Source organism: Podarcis liolepis (genome assembly GCF_965112155.1).
Source record: "Podarcis liolepis genome assembly, chromosome: 1".
Taxonomy (NCBI): Eukaryota; Metazoa; Chordata; class Lepidosauria; order Squamata; family Lacertidae; genus Podarcis; species Podarcis liolepis.
In genome coordinates this window covers 65354251-65368446 of record NC_139554.1, presented here as the reverse complement: position 1 = coordinate 65368446, position 14196 = coordinate 65354251, and the positions used below count along the sequence as shown (strand labels likewise).

At 41.6% G+C, this 14196-nt stretch overlaps 1 protein-coding gene across 2 annotated transcripts in view; it reads left to right on the top strand.

The window, feature by feature from the left end:
- The window catches only part of CSTF3 (cleavage stimulation factor subunit 3), a 57124-nt gene extending 43475 nt beyond the window's left edge, over positions 1–13649 (top strand). For both annotated transcript variants that reach the window (XM_083464067.1, XM_083464068.1), the window contains 16 exons: positions 628–694; positions 791–825; positions 931–1057; positions 2790–2867; positions 3053–3215; positions 3814–3923; positions 4509–4625; positions 4797–4871; positions 5693–5836; positions 5922–6024; positions 7349–7418; positions 8875–9070; positions 10344–10497; positions 10826–10920; positions 11068–11128; positions 12932–13649. In XM_083464067.1, coding sequence (XP_083320193.1) covers positions 628–694; positions 791–825; positions 931–1057; positions 2790–2867; positions 3053–3215; positions 3814–3923; positions 4509–4625; positions 4797–4871; positions 5693–5836; positions 5922–6024; positions 7349–7418; positions 8875–9070; positions 10344–10497; positions 10826–10920; positions 11068–11128; positions 12932–13134 — 1798 coding nt within the window. In that variant the 3' untranslated portion in view covers positions 13135–13649. The remainder of the gene's footprint in view (positions 1–627; positions 695–790; positions 826–930; positions 1058–2789; positions 2868–3052; positions 3216–3813; positions 3924–4508; positions 4626–4796; positions 4872–5692; positions 5837–5921; positions 6025–7348; positions 7419–8874; positions 9071–10343; positions 10498–10825; positions 10921–11067; positions 11129–12931) is intronic.
- The last annotated feature ends 547 nt before the right edge of the window (positions 13650–14196 follow it).

Below are 14196 nucleotides of genomic sequence, written 5' to 3'. Positions count from 1 at the left end.
AACAAAACCAGTTATTTAGGATCCTGTGCCAACTGCATAAACCCAGAGAAAGAACAATAAGAGCAACATTTACAGGATAGTATCCCCTCATATAAACAGACATGTATTGCATTTCTTTCAAAATATTAAAAGGATGACAAGGAACCATTAGTGAGCTTTGGGTAAGTCAACCAGCTACAAATCCACCTAAGACTTACCTCTTCCAGCCCACATTTTACCAGCTTCTCCACAAAAATATCATGGGGGGACTGTCAAAAGCCTTACTGAAATCAAGGTACATTACGTCCACAGTATTCCCCTGATCCACCAAGTGAAATGAGATTCATCTGGCATCCTTTTCGAAGTCCTCACAGACCAACCATTATCTGTTCTAGGACCTCAAGCTGACCAGTCAGTAGTTACCTGGGTCTTCTCTCACCCCTGGAGATTTGAATTCCTCTAAAATAGCTAGATGCTCCCTTACCACCTCTTTTTTATCTTTTATCTGCAGCTCCCACCTTGCATAATTTGTTCTGTTATCACTAGGTTGGGCACTGCTTATTAAGATTGTAGTTTAAAACTGTACTTTTTGTTATTTTAATAGTAATTTTACCATGTGGCTCTAATAGTGTATGTGTTTTCCTCCAGAGAAAAAATGGCTCAGGCATATGACTTTGCTCTGGATAAAATTGGCATGGAAATAATGTCGTACCAGGTATGTTTCTTTTCTCATTAAATATTTATTTGTGGTGTTTGATTATAGCTACAAACTAAATGTTCACTGCTCTGATTCTGTATATTTTTACATTAGATCTGGGTGGATTACATCAATTTTTTGAAAGGCGTGTAAGTACAAAAATCTGCCTTCTCTCTTAATTAATGCAGTGTTAATATTCGTACAGGTTGCAGTATGTAATTGCTGGTATGTTACTGTCTTGCCTCACAATTTAGTGAAGCAGTAGGATCCTATGCAGAAAACCAGAGGATAACTGCTGTGCGCAGGGTATATCAACGGGGCTGTGTGAACCCAATGATCAACATCGAGCAACTCTGGCGAGATTATAACAAATATGAAGAGGTAAATAAAAAGATGCCTGGTGTTCAAACAAGATTTAGCTATTTTCCTCGACCTGCAGCAGTGAGGTTACTTGAATAGGCTCTCTGCAAGCCCCTTTCTATTGCAAGTGTAGACCTCTGAAAAACATTGTGAAGGGTGGACAGAAGGAGCAGGACAATAAAGTCTTCTTCTGTAAGCAGCACAAACCTGCCTCTCAAAATTGCTGGGACTTTTTGTTTGTTTGCCGGTACACTTTTGCCCCAGTTCTAGGTGGATGAGGCGACTCCCATTGCCTTAAGGATGCTGGGTCCTCCAGCCATCTTTAGATTCTTCATCTGATGGTGTTCTTTGTACAGTGGGAAGGACCATCTCCCAGTTCCAGGAACAAGAGAACGAGGAGCTCCAGTGCACTGACTTGGGAGACCTGTGCCTATCATTTCATGGATACTTTAATTGGGATTCCTGCATTGCGGGGGGTTGGACTAGATGATCCTTGGCATCTCTTCCAACTATAAAATTCTATGATTGTATATGCTTAATACCACTGGGCTGCAGAACATAGGATTGTCTCCTACTGAAACAGCAACTTTACCCTCTTTGAGCAGGACCCTAATCCAAATGACAAGTGTTTTCCCATTTTGTCTAGCAGAATAAAATTGTAGAATAAAATTGTACATAACATAATAACAATAACCCCTCCACGCACATTGTTGAAAAGGTCATAGATTGCTTAATCAGCCAAAGGCCTGGGAGAAGAAGAATGTTTCCGGCACGTGCCTAAAGATACGTAATGAAGGTGCCAGGCAAGCCTTCGTGGGGACAGCATCCCAAAAACAGGGAGCCACTGCAGAAAAAGCCTGTTCTCAAGTTCCATCCTCCAGACCTCTTGTGGAGGAAGCACACAAAGAAGGGCCTCAGGTGATGATTGCAAGGGCTGGGTCAGTTCATATGGGCAAAGGCAGTCCTTGAGGTATTCTGGTCTTCAGCCATTTAAGGCAGGCTTCCTTAAACTCGACCCTCCAGATGTTTTTTGAGACTACAATTCCCATCATCCCTGACCACTGGTCCTGCTAGCTAGGGATCATGGGAGTTGTAGGCCAAAAAAACATATGGAGGGCCGAGTTTGAGGAAGCCTGATTTAAGGCTTTATAGGTCAAAACAAGCACTTTGAATTGGGCCCAGAAACCAATTGGCAGCTAGTGTGGTCAGGCCAGGATTGGTGCTATAAATAAAAAAGCCCAAACACTTAAAAGATAAAACAATTAAAAACAATCAGAGTAAGGCCGACCCCACAGCAGACAGCGTTAAGGGGGCATCCCTTGCCTTTGCTCTCCCACTGAAGTGGCTCTTCCCAAAGGGAGCCCAGCTTTTATTCCACCAGCCCAGCTAAATGCCCAGCTGGGAGTTTCAGGTGTTGCTGGGAGCTGCCAAGTCAGGGCTTCCAGAGGCAAGAAAGCTCAGGAATCCCCCTGGGCAGCGGGCAGCAACAGGCAGCTAGATCCCCCTTCAATGTTCCTGGGAGTCCTCCCTTTCCCACACAGGGGTGCTGTGCATTCAGAAACCCCCACAGCAGCCCAGCTTTTATTTCACCACTTACTTGGGAAGTGACAGCTTTCCAGTGCAATTCTATGTTGATTAATGCTATCTAAGTCTCAGCGAGTTCCATGATGCTTACAAATGAGGAAGCATGCATGGGATTGCAAGCCTACAGTGATCCTGGGCAGGGCTTCACTTCTTGTTTTCTGTCTTCCAGGGAATAAACATCCACTTAGCTAAGAAAATGATTGAAGATCGCAGTAGAGATTATATGAACGCTAGACGTGTGGCTAAGGTACAAGCTCCCGGTTGTTTTGTTCCCCTTTTGTCTTGATTTAATACAGCATGAATATTTGTTGCATGCTTGAGCTGCAGCAGATTACTAAGTTGAGTTGATAAAAGGAGTAACTTTAAATATAAAGTTTTGTTTCGAAGCCCACCTTAATGAAACCTCTTCTCTGTTTCTTCCTTTCTCTTCAGGAATATGAAACTGTGATGAAAGGTCTGGACCGCAATGCTCCTTCGGTCCCACCCCAAAATACTCCCCAAGAAGCTCAGCAGGTAGACATGTGGAAGAAATATATTCAGTGGGAAAAGAGCAACCCTCTACGTACTGAAGACCAAACCCTTATAACAAAGAGAGGTGACTGTACATTTTTGTTGTGCTCCTTAGAAATAGTGCAAAGATCACCATAGTAATTAAGTTGTGCTGATGTTACTTTGGGGTGCAGGACTCTTACAAAATATACAAACCTAGCTGCCTGGACTGTGTATTTAAATCCCATTGATTGCAGTGGGCTTCGTTGCACTTTGCTTTTCTCCAGAAAGAAAAGTTTATACTTAGATATTCCTAGCACTCCATAGGTACACAATTTGCAAAAGGAACCTGTTGGCGCCTCTTGAAACAGTAGTCATAAGCTCCCATGGCTCAGGGTGCAAAAACATTTGGAATCTTATAAAGAGAACATCATGTTGGTCCTCAGCGTTTTTTGACCATCAACAGTTTCAAAGTCAGCATTTTATTAGCTGGAGAGGGGTCAGGAACTATATGTCTGGAAATCTCTAAAGATGTTGATAGGGCATAGAATTGAAGAGGGCGCCTCTTGAGATCATGTGACTGGCTCTTTAAGAGACCTGCATTTTTGGTTACATTTGTGAATCACTGGTAGAAATGCATCAGTGATTCAATTTGTAAGGTTCCACCCACTGGGAATTTATCTTGTTTCAATGTCTTCCCATAGTGATGTTTGCATATGAACAATGCCTGCTGGTGCTGGGACATCATCCAGATATTTGGTATGAAGCTGCACAATATCTCGAGCAATCCAGCAAACTACTAGCTGAGAAAGGGGTAAGAGAAGACAGTAAGAAATCCTGCATTTTATGTACAGCATTTAACATATCTATAGTTGGTACTAAACTAAGTAAGTTGAACTTGGGTCCATTGAGATCCGTGTGAAGTTAGTCATGATTAAGTCAAGTCACAATTTCAGTGACGACTAAATTCAGCTAATTTAATCTGGATCCAGCCTATGTTTTCATTTGTTTGTTTTGTGGGACCTTGTTATTTGACAATGAAGTGGTGAATTCTATCAAAGTTGTATGGGATCATAAGCAAAAATATATCATCCCATTTTTAAATTGTGGGAGATCTTTAAAATAGAAAATAAAAATACCAAGTCCATAAAAGTAATTAAGTATTCTGAATTTACCATGTTGCTAAACTATATTCAATTTTTGCAATTAGCATGTGAAGTGAAATTGCATGTTTCTAATGAGATCCATTATTGTAGCTGCTGAGTTCTTGCTACAAGGCAACCCACTTGGGTTTACAATATTCCTGTAGAGCTGTTAATGAGCACAGAACTGAAAACTCTTTTTATTTTTCATACTAGTCCTACAGTTAGTTGATTTTCTCATATTTTCTCGATTCCAGGACATGAACAATGCTAAACTGTTTAGTGATGAAGCTGCAAATATTTATGAACGAGCAATCAGCACTTTACTAAAAAAGAACATGCTTCTTTATTTTGCATATGCAGATTATGAAGAGGTGAGTCCTTAGGTGAAATTCTTTCAATCTCCAGTTCAACCAGCTTCTTCTTTCTTGTGCATAATCTTGATTGGAGAACTTAATCTTGGCAAATTCAAATAAGCAGGTCTGGTAATAATTTTGAGCATAAACTAGTTAAACTAAACATGGGCTTTTTTTGTATTTTTTCAGAGTCGGATGAAATATGAGAAGGTGCACAGCATATATAATCGGCTCTTAGCTATTGAAGATATTGATCCCACTTTGGTATGTTTAGTCTTCATTGTTTCACCTTGTTGAGATGACTACAGTGGTACCTCGGGTTAAGTACTTAATTCGTTCCGGAGGTCTGTTCTTAACCTGAAACTGTTCTTAACCTGAAGCACCACTTTAGCTAATGGGGCCTCCCACTGCTGCTGCGCCGCTGGAGCACGATTTCTGTTCTCATCTTGAAGCAAAGTTCTTAACCTGAGGTAATATTTCTGGGTTAGTGGAGTCTGTAACCTGAAGCGTATATAACCTGAGGTACCACTGTATAGGATAAAAAGTTGTGTATTTCTCTTTGGTCAGTTCCTAAAGTATTCCAGTTGAAAACGTATAGATAATGTCAGTCACATTTTCAATTTTTGTTATCAGTTGCCTTTTTTCTTCCAATTTTTTTTGGTACATTATTCAGCTGTTTTGCCATATCTGAGGTGTATAATTTGTGACTTGGTAAAATTTGAAAGATTTCATGTTGTAATCTGTTTCCAACCTTCCACTTAATTGAAAATAATTATGAGCAGAACTGTTGTTGACAATAAGAATGGCCTTGCTCACAAATAACAGCAAGCCAAACTTAGGAATGAGCAAGCATTCTGTTGCTTAGAGGGGGGAATGTGTGGCCTCTTTGCACCTCCGCTGGTTCTGCTGCTGTGGCCCTACTTAGAACTAACCATGGTTTGGCTTAGGGTGGTATTCAGACCTGGGCTCATGTTTTGTCTCATTTGAAACAAATCAAGAGTCACAACTATGGTTTAGAAGCCATGTCTTTAATATGGTGTTGACTTCTAAAAGGTGATCCTACCTTTTCCACCTATCTGTTTCAGGTATATATTCAGTATATGAAGTTTGCAAGGCGAGCAGAGGGCATAAAATCAGGCAGGATGATATTTAAGAAGGCACGAGAAGATGCCCGGACCCGTCATCATGTCTATGTTACGGCTGCTCTGATGGAGTATTATTGCAGCAAGGTATTATTGCAACACAGTGAATGAAACTTTTGCTTCAGCCTCTGGATTCTTCTGTCTACAACTAATAATGTTTTGAAATCTGCAGGACAAGTCAGTGGCCTTTAAGATTTTTGAGTTGGGGCTAAAGAAATATGGAGACATTCCAGAATACGTCTTGGCATATATTGATTATCTTTCTCATCTCAATGGTAAGTTCTGGGAGCTGGGATAATTCATTACACTGGACTCTGGGATTATAACTTTTTTCAAGACAAAAACCTTCTTTACCTGAAATTGAGCAGTTTGTTTGGAACGGACCTGTGAAAATTCAGAATTCGTTTACCACTGATATTGGTGGCATCCCTCCATATTATATCATCAGTGAGCAGATGGGACTTCACTGCTCATTGTTTTGCATACTGCTTGCTTTGTCAGGTCTTTAGCCAATAATGTGTTGGGGAAAACTGACTTCAAGATTGTGTAGATGGATGTTGATGCATCGTAATGTATAGCTTATATGTAGATAATTTGTATAGAATTGTGGCTAAGAATGTGAGCCGAGAACCTTCAATTCAAATTTCTCCCCACTCAGTAGTAATTGTAGGCAGGCTGCTATTTCCCCAGCTCTTGTCTCCATCAGTAAAATCAGGATGGTAGTGGGAGACACCCAACATTGCATGAGTGGATTTCTACTCCCCTTGCTCTCCTCTTTCCTGAAGTCCTCCACAATATCAAAATTCTCCTCTGGAGGGTTGGGGGGGGGGGTGAAATTAAAAGCAAACACCTGAGAACAGTCAAATCTCATGACTGTTTTGGGAAGGTGGCCAGGGCTTTCCTTCTTCCCTCTGCAGCCCTCTGAAAATCTGTTCTGGAGGTTTGTAGCAACCTCCAGAGGAACACAGGAGGTATGGGGCAATTGGTGAAAGGGCAACTGGTGAAAATCATCACCACCACCTTTCGAGGAACATTTTGTGTATGGATGGAGTCTTGCTGTTTGCAGGCAGGAAACTCAGATCCAGTCCATAGACTGTTAATTTGAGTGAGAACTTCAGATTGAAAAATCAGCAGCCTGCAAGAACACAAAGGGGACAAAAAACCAATGGCCAGTATTGTCCTAAGCAGCTGCTTCTTGTTTAGTACTTAAGTGTGGTGCTGCTGCTGCTGCCATCAATTTTTAAACAGAGTATTTAATTCTTATTTTATGGTTCTGGTTGTTTTAATTCATTTTAGTGTGTGTTTTTATACCTACCTCTCAGCTGCAGTTGTAATTTGTGGGTGTGTCTTCTGCTGAGTAGAAGTGAGACTTCTGTAGCTTTTTCTAAAGCCTTTTCTCCATGTGTCTCTTCTCCCTGAGATTACTTTAGCAATAATGAAATTGGGGTCGCAAACTGGGTTTTTCATCTTTCACAGGAATTGAAACTATGTCAAGATATTGTCTCTCTCCCCCCCCCCCCCCGTAATTTCCAGTTTTTTAAAATATATATATTTAAAGCTTGTTTTCCTTTTTCTTTTTTAATACTTTTTTTAAAATAGAGGATAATAATACAAGAGTCCTGTTTGAACGAGTATTAACCTCAGGGAGCCTCCCACCTGAGAAATCTGGGTAAGCTTCGCCAAAGCTCCATTCCAAGTCGTCTGCTTTGCTGTACGTGACAACCCTTGTACAACATAGATATTATCACAGATTAATGAGGGGATGGTTGTTGCAGCCTGTACTGCCATTTTCGTCCTAAATAAGGAGCCAGCTGCTGAGAGAGAGAAGCCAGAGATCGTAAGAATTTTCTATGGAGTTCATTCCTTGGATGCCAGAACGTGCTCTCATCTCCATTGTGAAGATAACTGCTATATGGAGTGTTGTTGGAAAGTAGATTTGGCCAATATAGAATATAGACTCAGAGCACTTGGGGCATTTTTGCTTGCATGCATACACACAGGGGCTCAGATCTATACCTCCCTCCTGCTTTCGTTCCATGTTTACCCACGGAGATCGTCTCTCTTTGGCAAATGCCCTCCACAGCCTCATAGCCAACTCTGTGCTGCCTGAAGCCTATTCCAGGAAAAGTAGAATTTGGGAATTATGTAAGTGGTAGCTAGACATTTATCTGCTGTTACCATTTTTGTTTGTCAGTATCAGGTAGTAGTTTCTCCCAGCAACCACGGCTTCCAGTTACAGTGCAGTGTCATGCGGTTTTTGCATGCAGCTTTTTTCTTTCTACATTATGCCTCTAAGGACTCTCTCTCCTGTGCCCTTGGTGCAGAGGGGGCATGCACACCAACTGCTTGCCTCTTGCTTTCAACCTGAAGCACCTAGTGAGCGGCACCAGCAACAGGGAACCAGTTCCTTTGCCTGGCACTCCTTGCCAGGGCTGCATGTACAATGCATACAGATGGTCTGCAGGCCCCTTTACCAATTCCCAGCTGTTTGGCACTGTAAACTACCTAGGAGTGAACCAGTGGGCTCCTTGCATAGAGTGTGTGTGTGTGACTGAGGAAGTGGGGAAGTGTGTGTGTGTGTGTGTGTGTGTGTGTGTGAGAGAGAGAGAGAGAGAGAGAGAGAGAGAGAGAGAGAGAGCAGGGAAGCGGGGAAAGATCTGTACATGTTTCTGTGTCCATGAGTGGGGATAAGATTGGGGAGCAGGAGAGAGGGAGTCCAGACCCTACCTACTATCAGCATGCAGCTTATGAGTCGCTGGTTTGCTGCCCTGGATGTACACAGACTGGCCATTGCTGCCTTCTAGGATGCCCTCTGGGTACAAAGCAGATGTATCTGCTATGGCTTCTGGTTGTAGAATAAAGACGACTGGCAGCTGCCCACAATTCCCTTCTCCATCAGCTAGAATGGTTTTCTTGCCAACATAGAATTGGATATCCGGGGTAGCAAGCCACTGGAAAGAGCAGATGAGGGGGTTCCTTAGTCAGTGGGCAAGCAGCTGGCTTGCAGTGGATCGGGCCTGCTGGTTGCTGGTAACTGTTGCAAGTGATTGCACTTATTGTCAGCCATGTCTGCTGAGCATGTTTTCTTTTGAACATTTGTTCTCTTTCTGTCTTTTCTTTCACAGAGAGATATGGGCCCGATTTTTAGCTTTTGAGAGTAATATTGGTGACCTGGCTAGCATACTTAAAGTGGAGAAACGGAGGTTTACAGCCTTCAAGGAAGAATATGAGGGCAAAGAAACAGCTCTACTAGTAGACAGATACAAGTTCATGGATCTGTACCCCTGCTCTGCCAGTGAACTCAAAGCTCTTGGTTATAAGGTATGGAGATGATGACATTCCAGGATGTTTAGTTGGAGAGGGAATGCAGTTCCATAGCATTGCTACTTGCATGCCTTCAGTGCTGCTTTAAAAATGTTAAAACCCCTTAACTCTCCTAAGCCTTTAGATGTCCATTCAAGCACAAGCAAAAACACCTTCTCTTTGTTTGGAATTACTATTCATTTCCGTTTCTTTTTTACTGTTTTCGTCACCATGTAGAAAACAGTTCATATTATTCCAAACTGGTGGCTATTACCCTATGATAAGCTATTTGTGGGCAGTAGCTCCCATCACAGAATCAGGGAGTTGGGAGATTATGCTGTCCAACCCCCTGCTCGATGATGGGTATACAATGTAGGATGCAACTACCGCATCCCTGACAGATGGCCATTCAGCCTCTGCTTAAATAATCTCCAGCCAAGAAAGTCCTACTACCTCCTGAAGCAGTCTGTTCCACTCTCCACATGGCAGGTGCGATTTTCTTTCTCATGTCGAGAAGAGAAAGGTTGCCATTTTGGAAAATCGCACCAGCTGCATAGTGAGCTGTTGCGAGTATATGGTTTAACACTTCATAGCAGTGCTTGTGGGGAACAATTTAAACCACCTCCATGTGGTACCTGTAAGGTGAAGTCCAGCTCAACAGAAGATGTTAAAAAGCCAGCATTAAATCTATTCCAAGTTTTACTCCATTCAGGTTCTAGACTGCTGCCTGCTTTAAAAAGTATCACTGACCACATCCTTCCCATGTGACCCCAGCTTAAAATACTCTTATCAGTTGCCTGCCTGCGTATTTACATATGAAGTGCTGGTGCATTGATCTTACTGTTTCCTAGCCAAATTCCTAAATCAATATGGAGCTAGTTTCTTGCTGTATCTGTTGTGTTTCAAGTTTTTGATTCTGTAAATTGGAATTTAATAATGCATTGCCTGTATTTTTAATATTTTGCATTGTTTATTGTAAATATTTCTAGGCAAACTTTTATTACAAAGGCGGTTGATAAATTTTAAAATTATGAGCCGACGGAAAACTTCTCTTCCATAAAATTGGGCAGGGATTGGTCTGGTGTCCATAGTTGCTTTATGCAAACAGAGATGCTACTCTGGACCAGTCTATGTTGAGCATTATGGGATCCCCTCCTGCTTGTGAGCTTCTCATAGGCACTCAGTTGGTCACACGATAAACAATATGCTGGACTATAGATCAGCCTTTGGATTGATGCAGCAGAGCTGCTCTCATGCTATTGATGCTTCTTCTCATGCTGTGAACTTCCAGGATGTGTCTCGGGCAAAGCTGTCAACCATAATTCCAGATCCTGTTGTGGCTCCTTCAATAGTGCCTGTGCTAAAAGATGAAGCGGACAGAAAACCAGAGTATCCAAAACCAGATACCCAGCAGATGATTCCATTTCAGCCAAGACATTTAGCACGTAAGCTAATATCGAGTCATGTAAATGTGAAATAGAAGTCTACCATATTCTGATTGAACTGAATGAATTGAAGCTTTTTAAAAAAACAGCCATTCTCATTTGGGCACACAACTAGAATGTTTTATACCCTTGTTTTATACCCTTCCAATTCTCTGCTAAATTGGAATCAAAGTACAATAAACAAAAGTTTGAGGTTTTTGTTTGTTCTTGCATAGTGCTTGTAAGGTCAGTTACATCAACCAAAGGAACTCCCATCAGCATGCAGTTGACTCTCCTTAGCTGTAAGAGCCATGAAGACTTAAATGTGTTTTGTTTTATTATTTACTAGCTCCAGGTTTGCATCCAGTCCCTGGTGGTGTCTTTCCAGTCCCGCCTGCTGCTGTAGTTCTAATGAAGCTTCTCCCACCTCCCGTGTGTTTTCAGGTTGGTCATGAGATCCTGAAATGGTTTAATGACTTTGCAGTCTGGTTGCGTTTTACTTCAATGCATTAAACATTTCATTTTCTTTAGTCACACTGTTTTTTACCATAGCATTTCCTGTGAAATGGTCCATCTTTTTTTCTCCTGCAGGGCCCCTTTGTGCAAGTGGATGAACTCATGGAGATTATCAGGAGATGCAAACTCCCAGACAGTAAGTTGCTTTTGTCCTTTTAAATGCATGGTTGCATCACTAGACTGTACTACTTCACTTAAACTCTGAAGTCTTGGGGGTGGCTATTTGAGGTATTGACAATCACACTATTTAAGGTTACTGTCATTGCTGTATGTGTGTACTCAAATTAGCCAGAATAGTATTTTTTCTTATTTTCAGGACAGTGAGTAAATATTTAGCGGCTTCTGTAACTTCTGTTAATAGAGAACTCTGTCTTGAAGTCCACAGGATTAAAAGCAAAAGGAAGTGGCTGTAAGACGGAAGCTGAAATTAGAAAGCCATGCTTTTTTTAATACATGTGTGACTTGCTGGCTATATGGTTCTAACAACCACCCCATAAAAGATAAAAGTAGGATTTTGCACCCATAATGACACAGGAATATTCTCCTGTTGAAATCAACAGAACTGAAGATATTTGTGGAATTAATTCAACACTCAGTTTTGTTAACTGTGCTGTTTTTTATTTATTTTCAACAATAACCACTTCACATTTTCAGTAGCAACTGTGTTTCTGCATGGTTGGCACCTGTTGCAGGGTAAATACTACAATTTGAAGTTGAGGCCCACATTTGTCAACACAAAATGGACACACACGTAACTTCTTGATGCAAGTCAGTTATCCCTATAGACAGTGCTTTTTTCTGGGGGGACGCATACCCCTAAACATTTTGTGAATCTAAGTTTGGCCTCATTGAGGAGCAGTATTTCAATATGAGTAGGAAAATGAGAGTACCCCTAAACTTTTTTTTTAAAGAAAAAAAGCACTGCCTTTAGATGTGCCTTTGAGCTTTAGTGTGTAATGTCAAAGAGATGGGCATACTTTGAATAAATCAGCAAGCAAGGGTTATAGCAGATAATTATATACCACAACAATTATCAAAGGTACAGTGGTGCCCCGGAAGACGAAAAACTCGCTAGACGAAGGAGTTTTTCGTTTTCTTAGCCGCTTCGCAAGACGCATTTCCCTATGGGCTTGCTTCGCAAAACGAAGCTTGCCCCGCAAGCTCCGGGGATAGCGGGGAAGCGCAGCGCGTCTCCCCCGCAGTCCCCGGACCTCTTTTGAAGCAAGGGGCAGTGGGGAGAAGATTGCTTCTCCCCGTTGCCAGCCCCGCAATCTCCGGGGACAGAGGGGAAGGCGCGCGCGCGGCGCTTCCCCTCTGTCCCCGGACGGTCTCCATAGGAACGCATTGATTGATTTTCAATGCATTCCTATGGGAAACCGTGCTTCGCAAAACGAAAAACTCGCAAGAAGAAAAAACTTGTGGAACGAAATAATTTCGTCTTGCGAGGCACCACTGTATATTCAAATGTGTGTGTTTCAAATATAGCTCTTCATCAATGCAAAATCTAATGCAAACCCTCAATATTCAATCCCCCAGTGGAATATCATTTCATAACCTAATTGGTTTGCTAGAGGATGTTGCTCTAGTTCTAATATTAAAAGATTACATCGGTACTTGGCCTTTGTACAGAGCTGTACTTGAAAAACATGACACTTGCATAATTTGAGTATACTTTTTGAAAGCACACCAGTGGCTTGTTCTTCTGTGATCTTATTTGAAACAAGAATTTCAAAATGAAATATTTTCCAAAAGCCATTCTCATCTGTTTCCTGCTAAAAAAATTTTAATTGCCCTGTGAGTTATTAAATGGAGGGCTAGTATGGACAATTTAATGCACAAATAATAAAATTAATGAAGCATATAATGGTCGGCACTGTCATAATTCTTCAGCCCACATAATTCTTTCTAACAACAACTATTTTTCTTCCCTGTTCTAAAGCTGTGGATGAAGCTGTGCGAATCATTACTGGGGGACTGCCAGACTTAACAATGGAAGGGAATGGACCTTTGGAAAATAATGCCCTTCTTAATAAATCTGTAAAAAGACCAAATGAAGATTCAGATGACGATGAAGAAAAAGGATCAGTGGTTCCTCCAATTCACGACATTTACAGAGCGCGACAGCAAAAGCGAATCCGATGAGACATGTTGCAGTCACAATGATGAAGACTAAAGGACTTGTAACAATTGTTTTCCTTCTACAAAATCAAATGTTTAAAAGGGATTGAAGTTTCTAACAAGCATCTTGCAACTGAGGTTGTTTTATTACTGTGGTGCCTCTTTTTTACCAGCTGATTCTTCATCAGAAAAGAAAAGGGCAGGTGAATTTTACAACAAGCAAATTTGAGCTCCAGGTTTTGAACACAATTTGTGCAGAATGTCTGAATTGCATTTGGTTGTTCTTCACATGTGTATTCCCATCTTACCACTTGAAGTCTTGCAGGGGTCCTGACAGTTTTATTTTAAAAACTGGATAGCATAAAAATTGTGAAATATTTTAAATTCACACCTCTGGAAAACAAAGTTGTTCTCAGTTTGCTCATTTAGTGTCTGTCCTGCCTTATTCTTTGTTTTTATTTATGGCAGAATGAATGGAAACTGTTTTTTGTAGTTTAAAATGGAAGAACATTCCTTTCCAATAAAGGATCTCTCCATAATGTCATGCCTCATACCACTTTATTTCTAGCACATGGGGATAGAGAGGGACGACAGCTCTTTCGTACCTTTTTGTTTGCACTTTGTCTTTCCTTGCCCTCCCATTGTAAGCAGTGGTGGTGGGGAGTTAAGTACACCAAGCTCCAGGATTCCTCCTGTGGAGAAGGCAAAGGAACAAGGGAACCCAAAATTCCCCACACCACTGGCAGAACTTGCCCAAGATGTACATTCAAACAGAACGCTACCCATCCTTCTACAGGTCCTTCGACATCCAGGGACCAGTAATAGCCAACACACTGGTGTGCTCTTGAGGTTACAAAAACAGTGGTACCTCAAGGTTACAAACTTAATTTGTTCTGGAGATCCATCCTTATCCCGAAACCGTTCTTAACCTGAGGTATGCTTTTGCTAATGGGGCCTCCTGCTGACGCCGCTCCACTGGCACACTTTCCGTTCTCATCCTGGGGCAAAGTTCTCAACCCGAGGTACTACTTCTGGGTTAGCGGAGTTTGTAACCGGAAGTGTTTGTAACCCAAGGTACCACTGTAA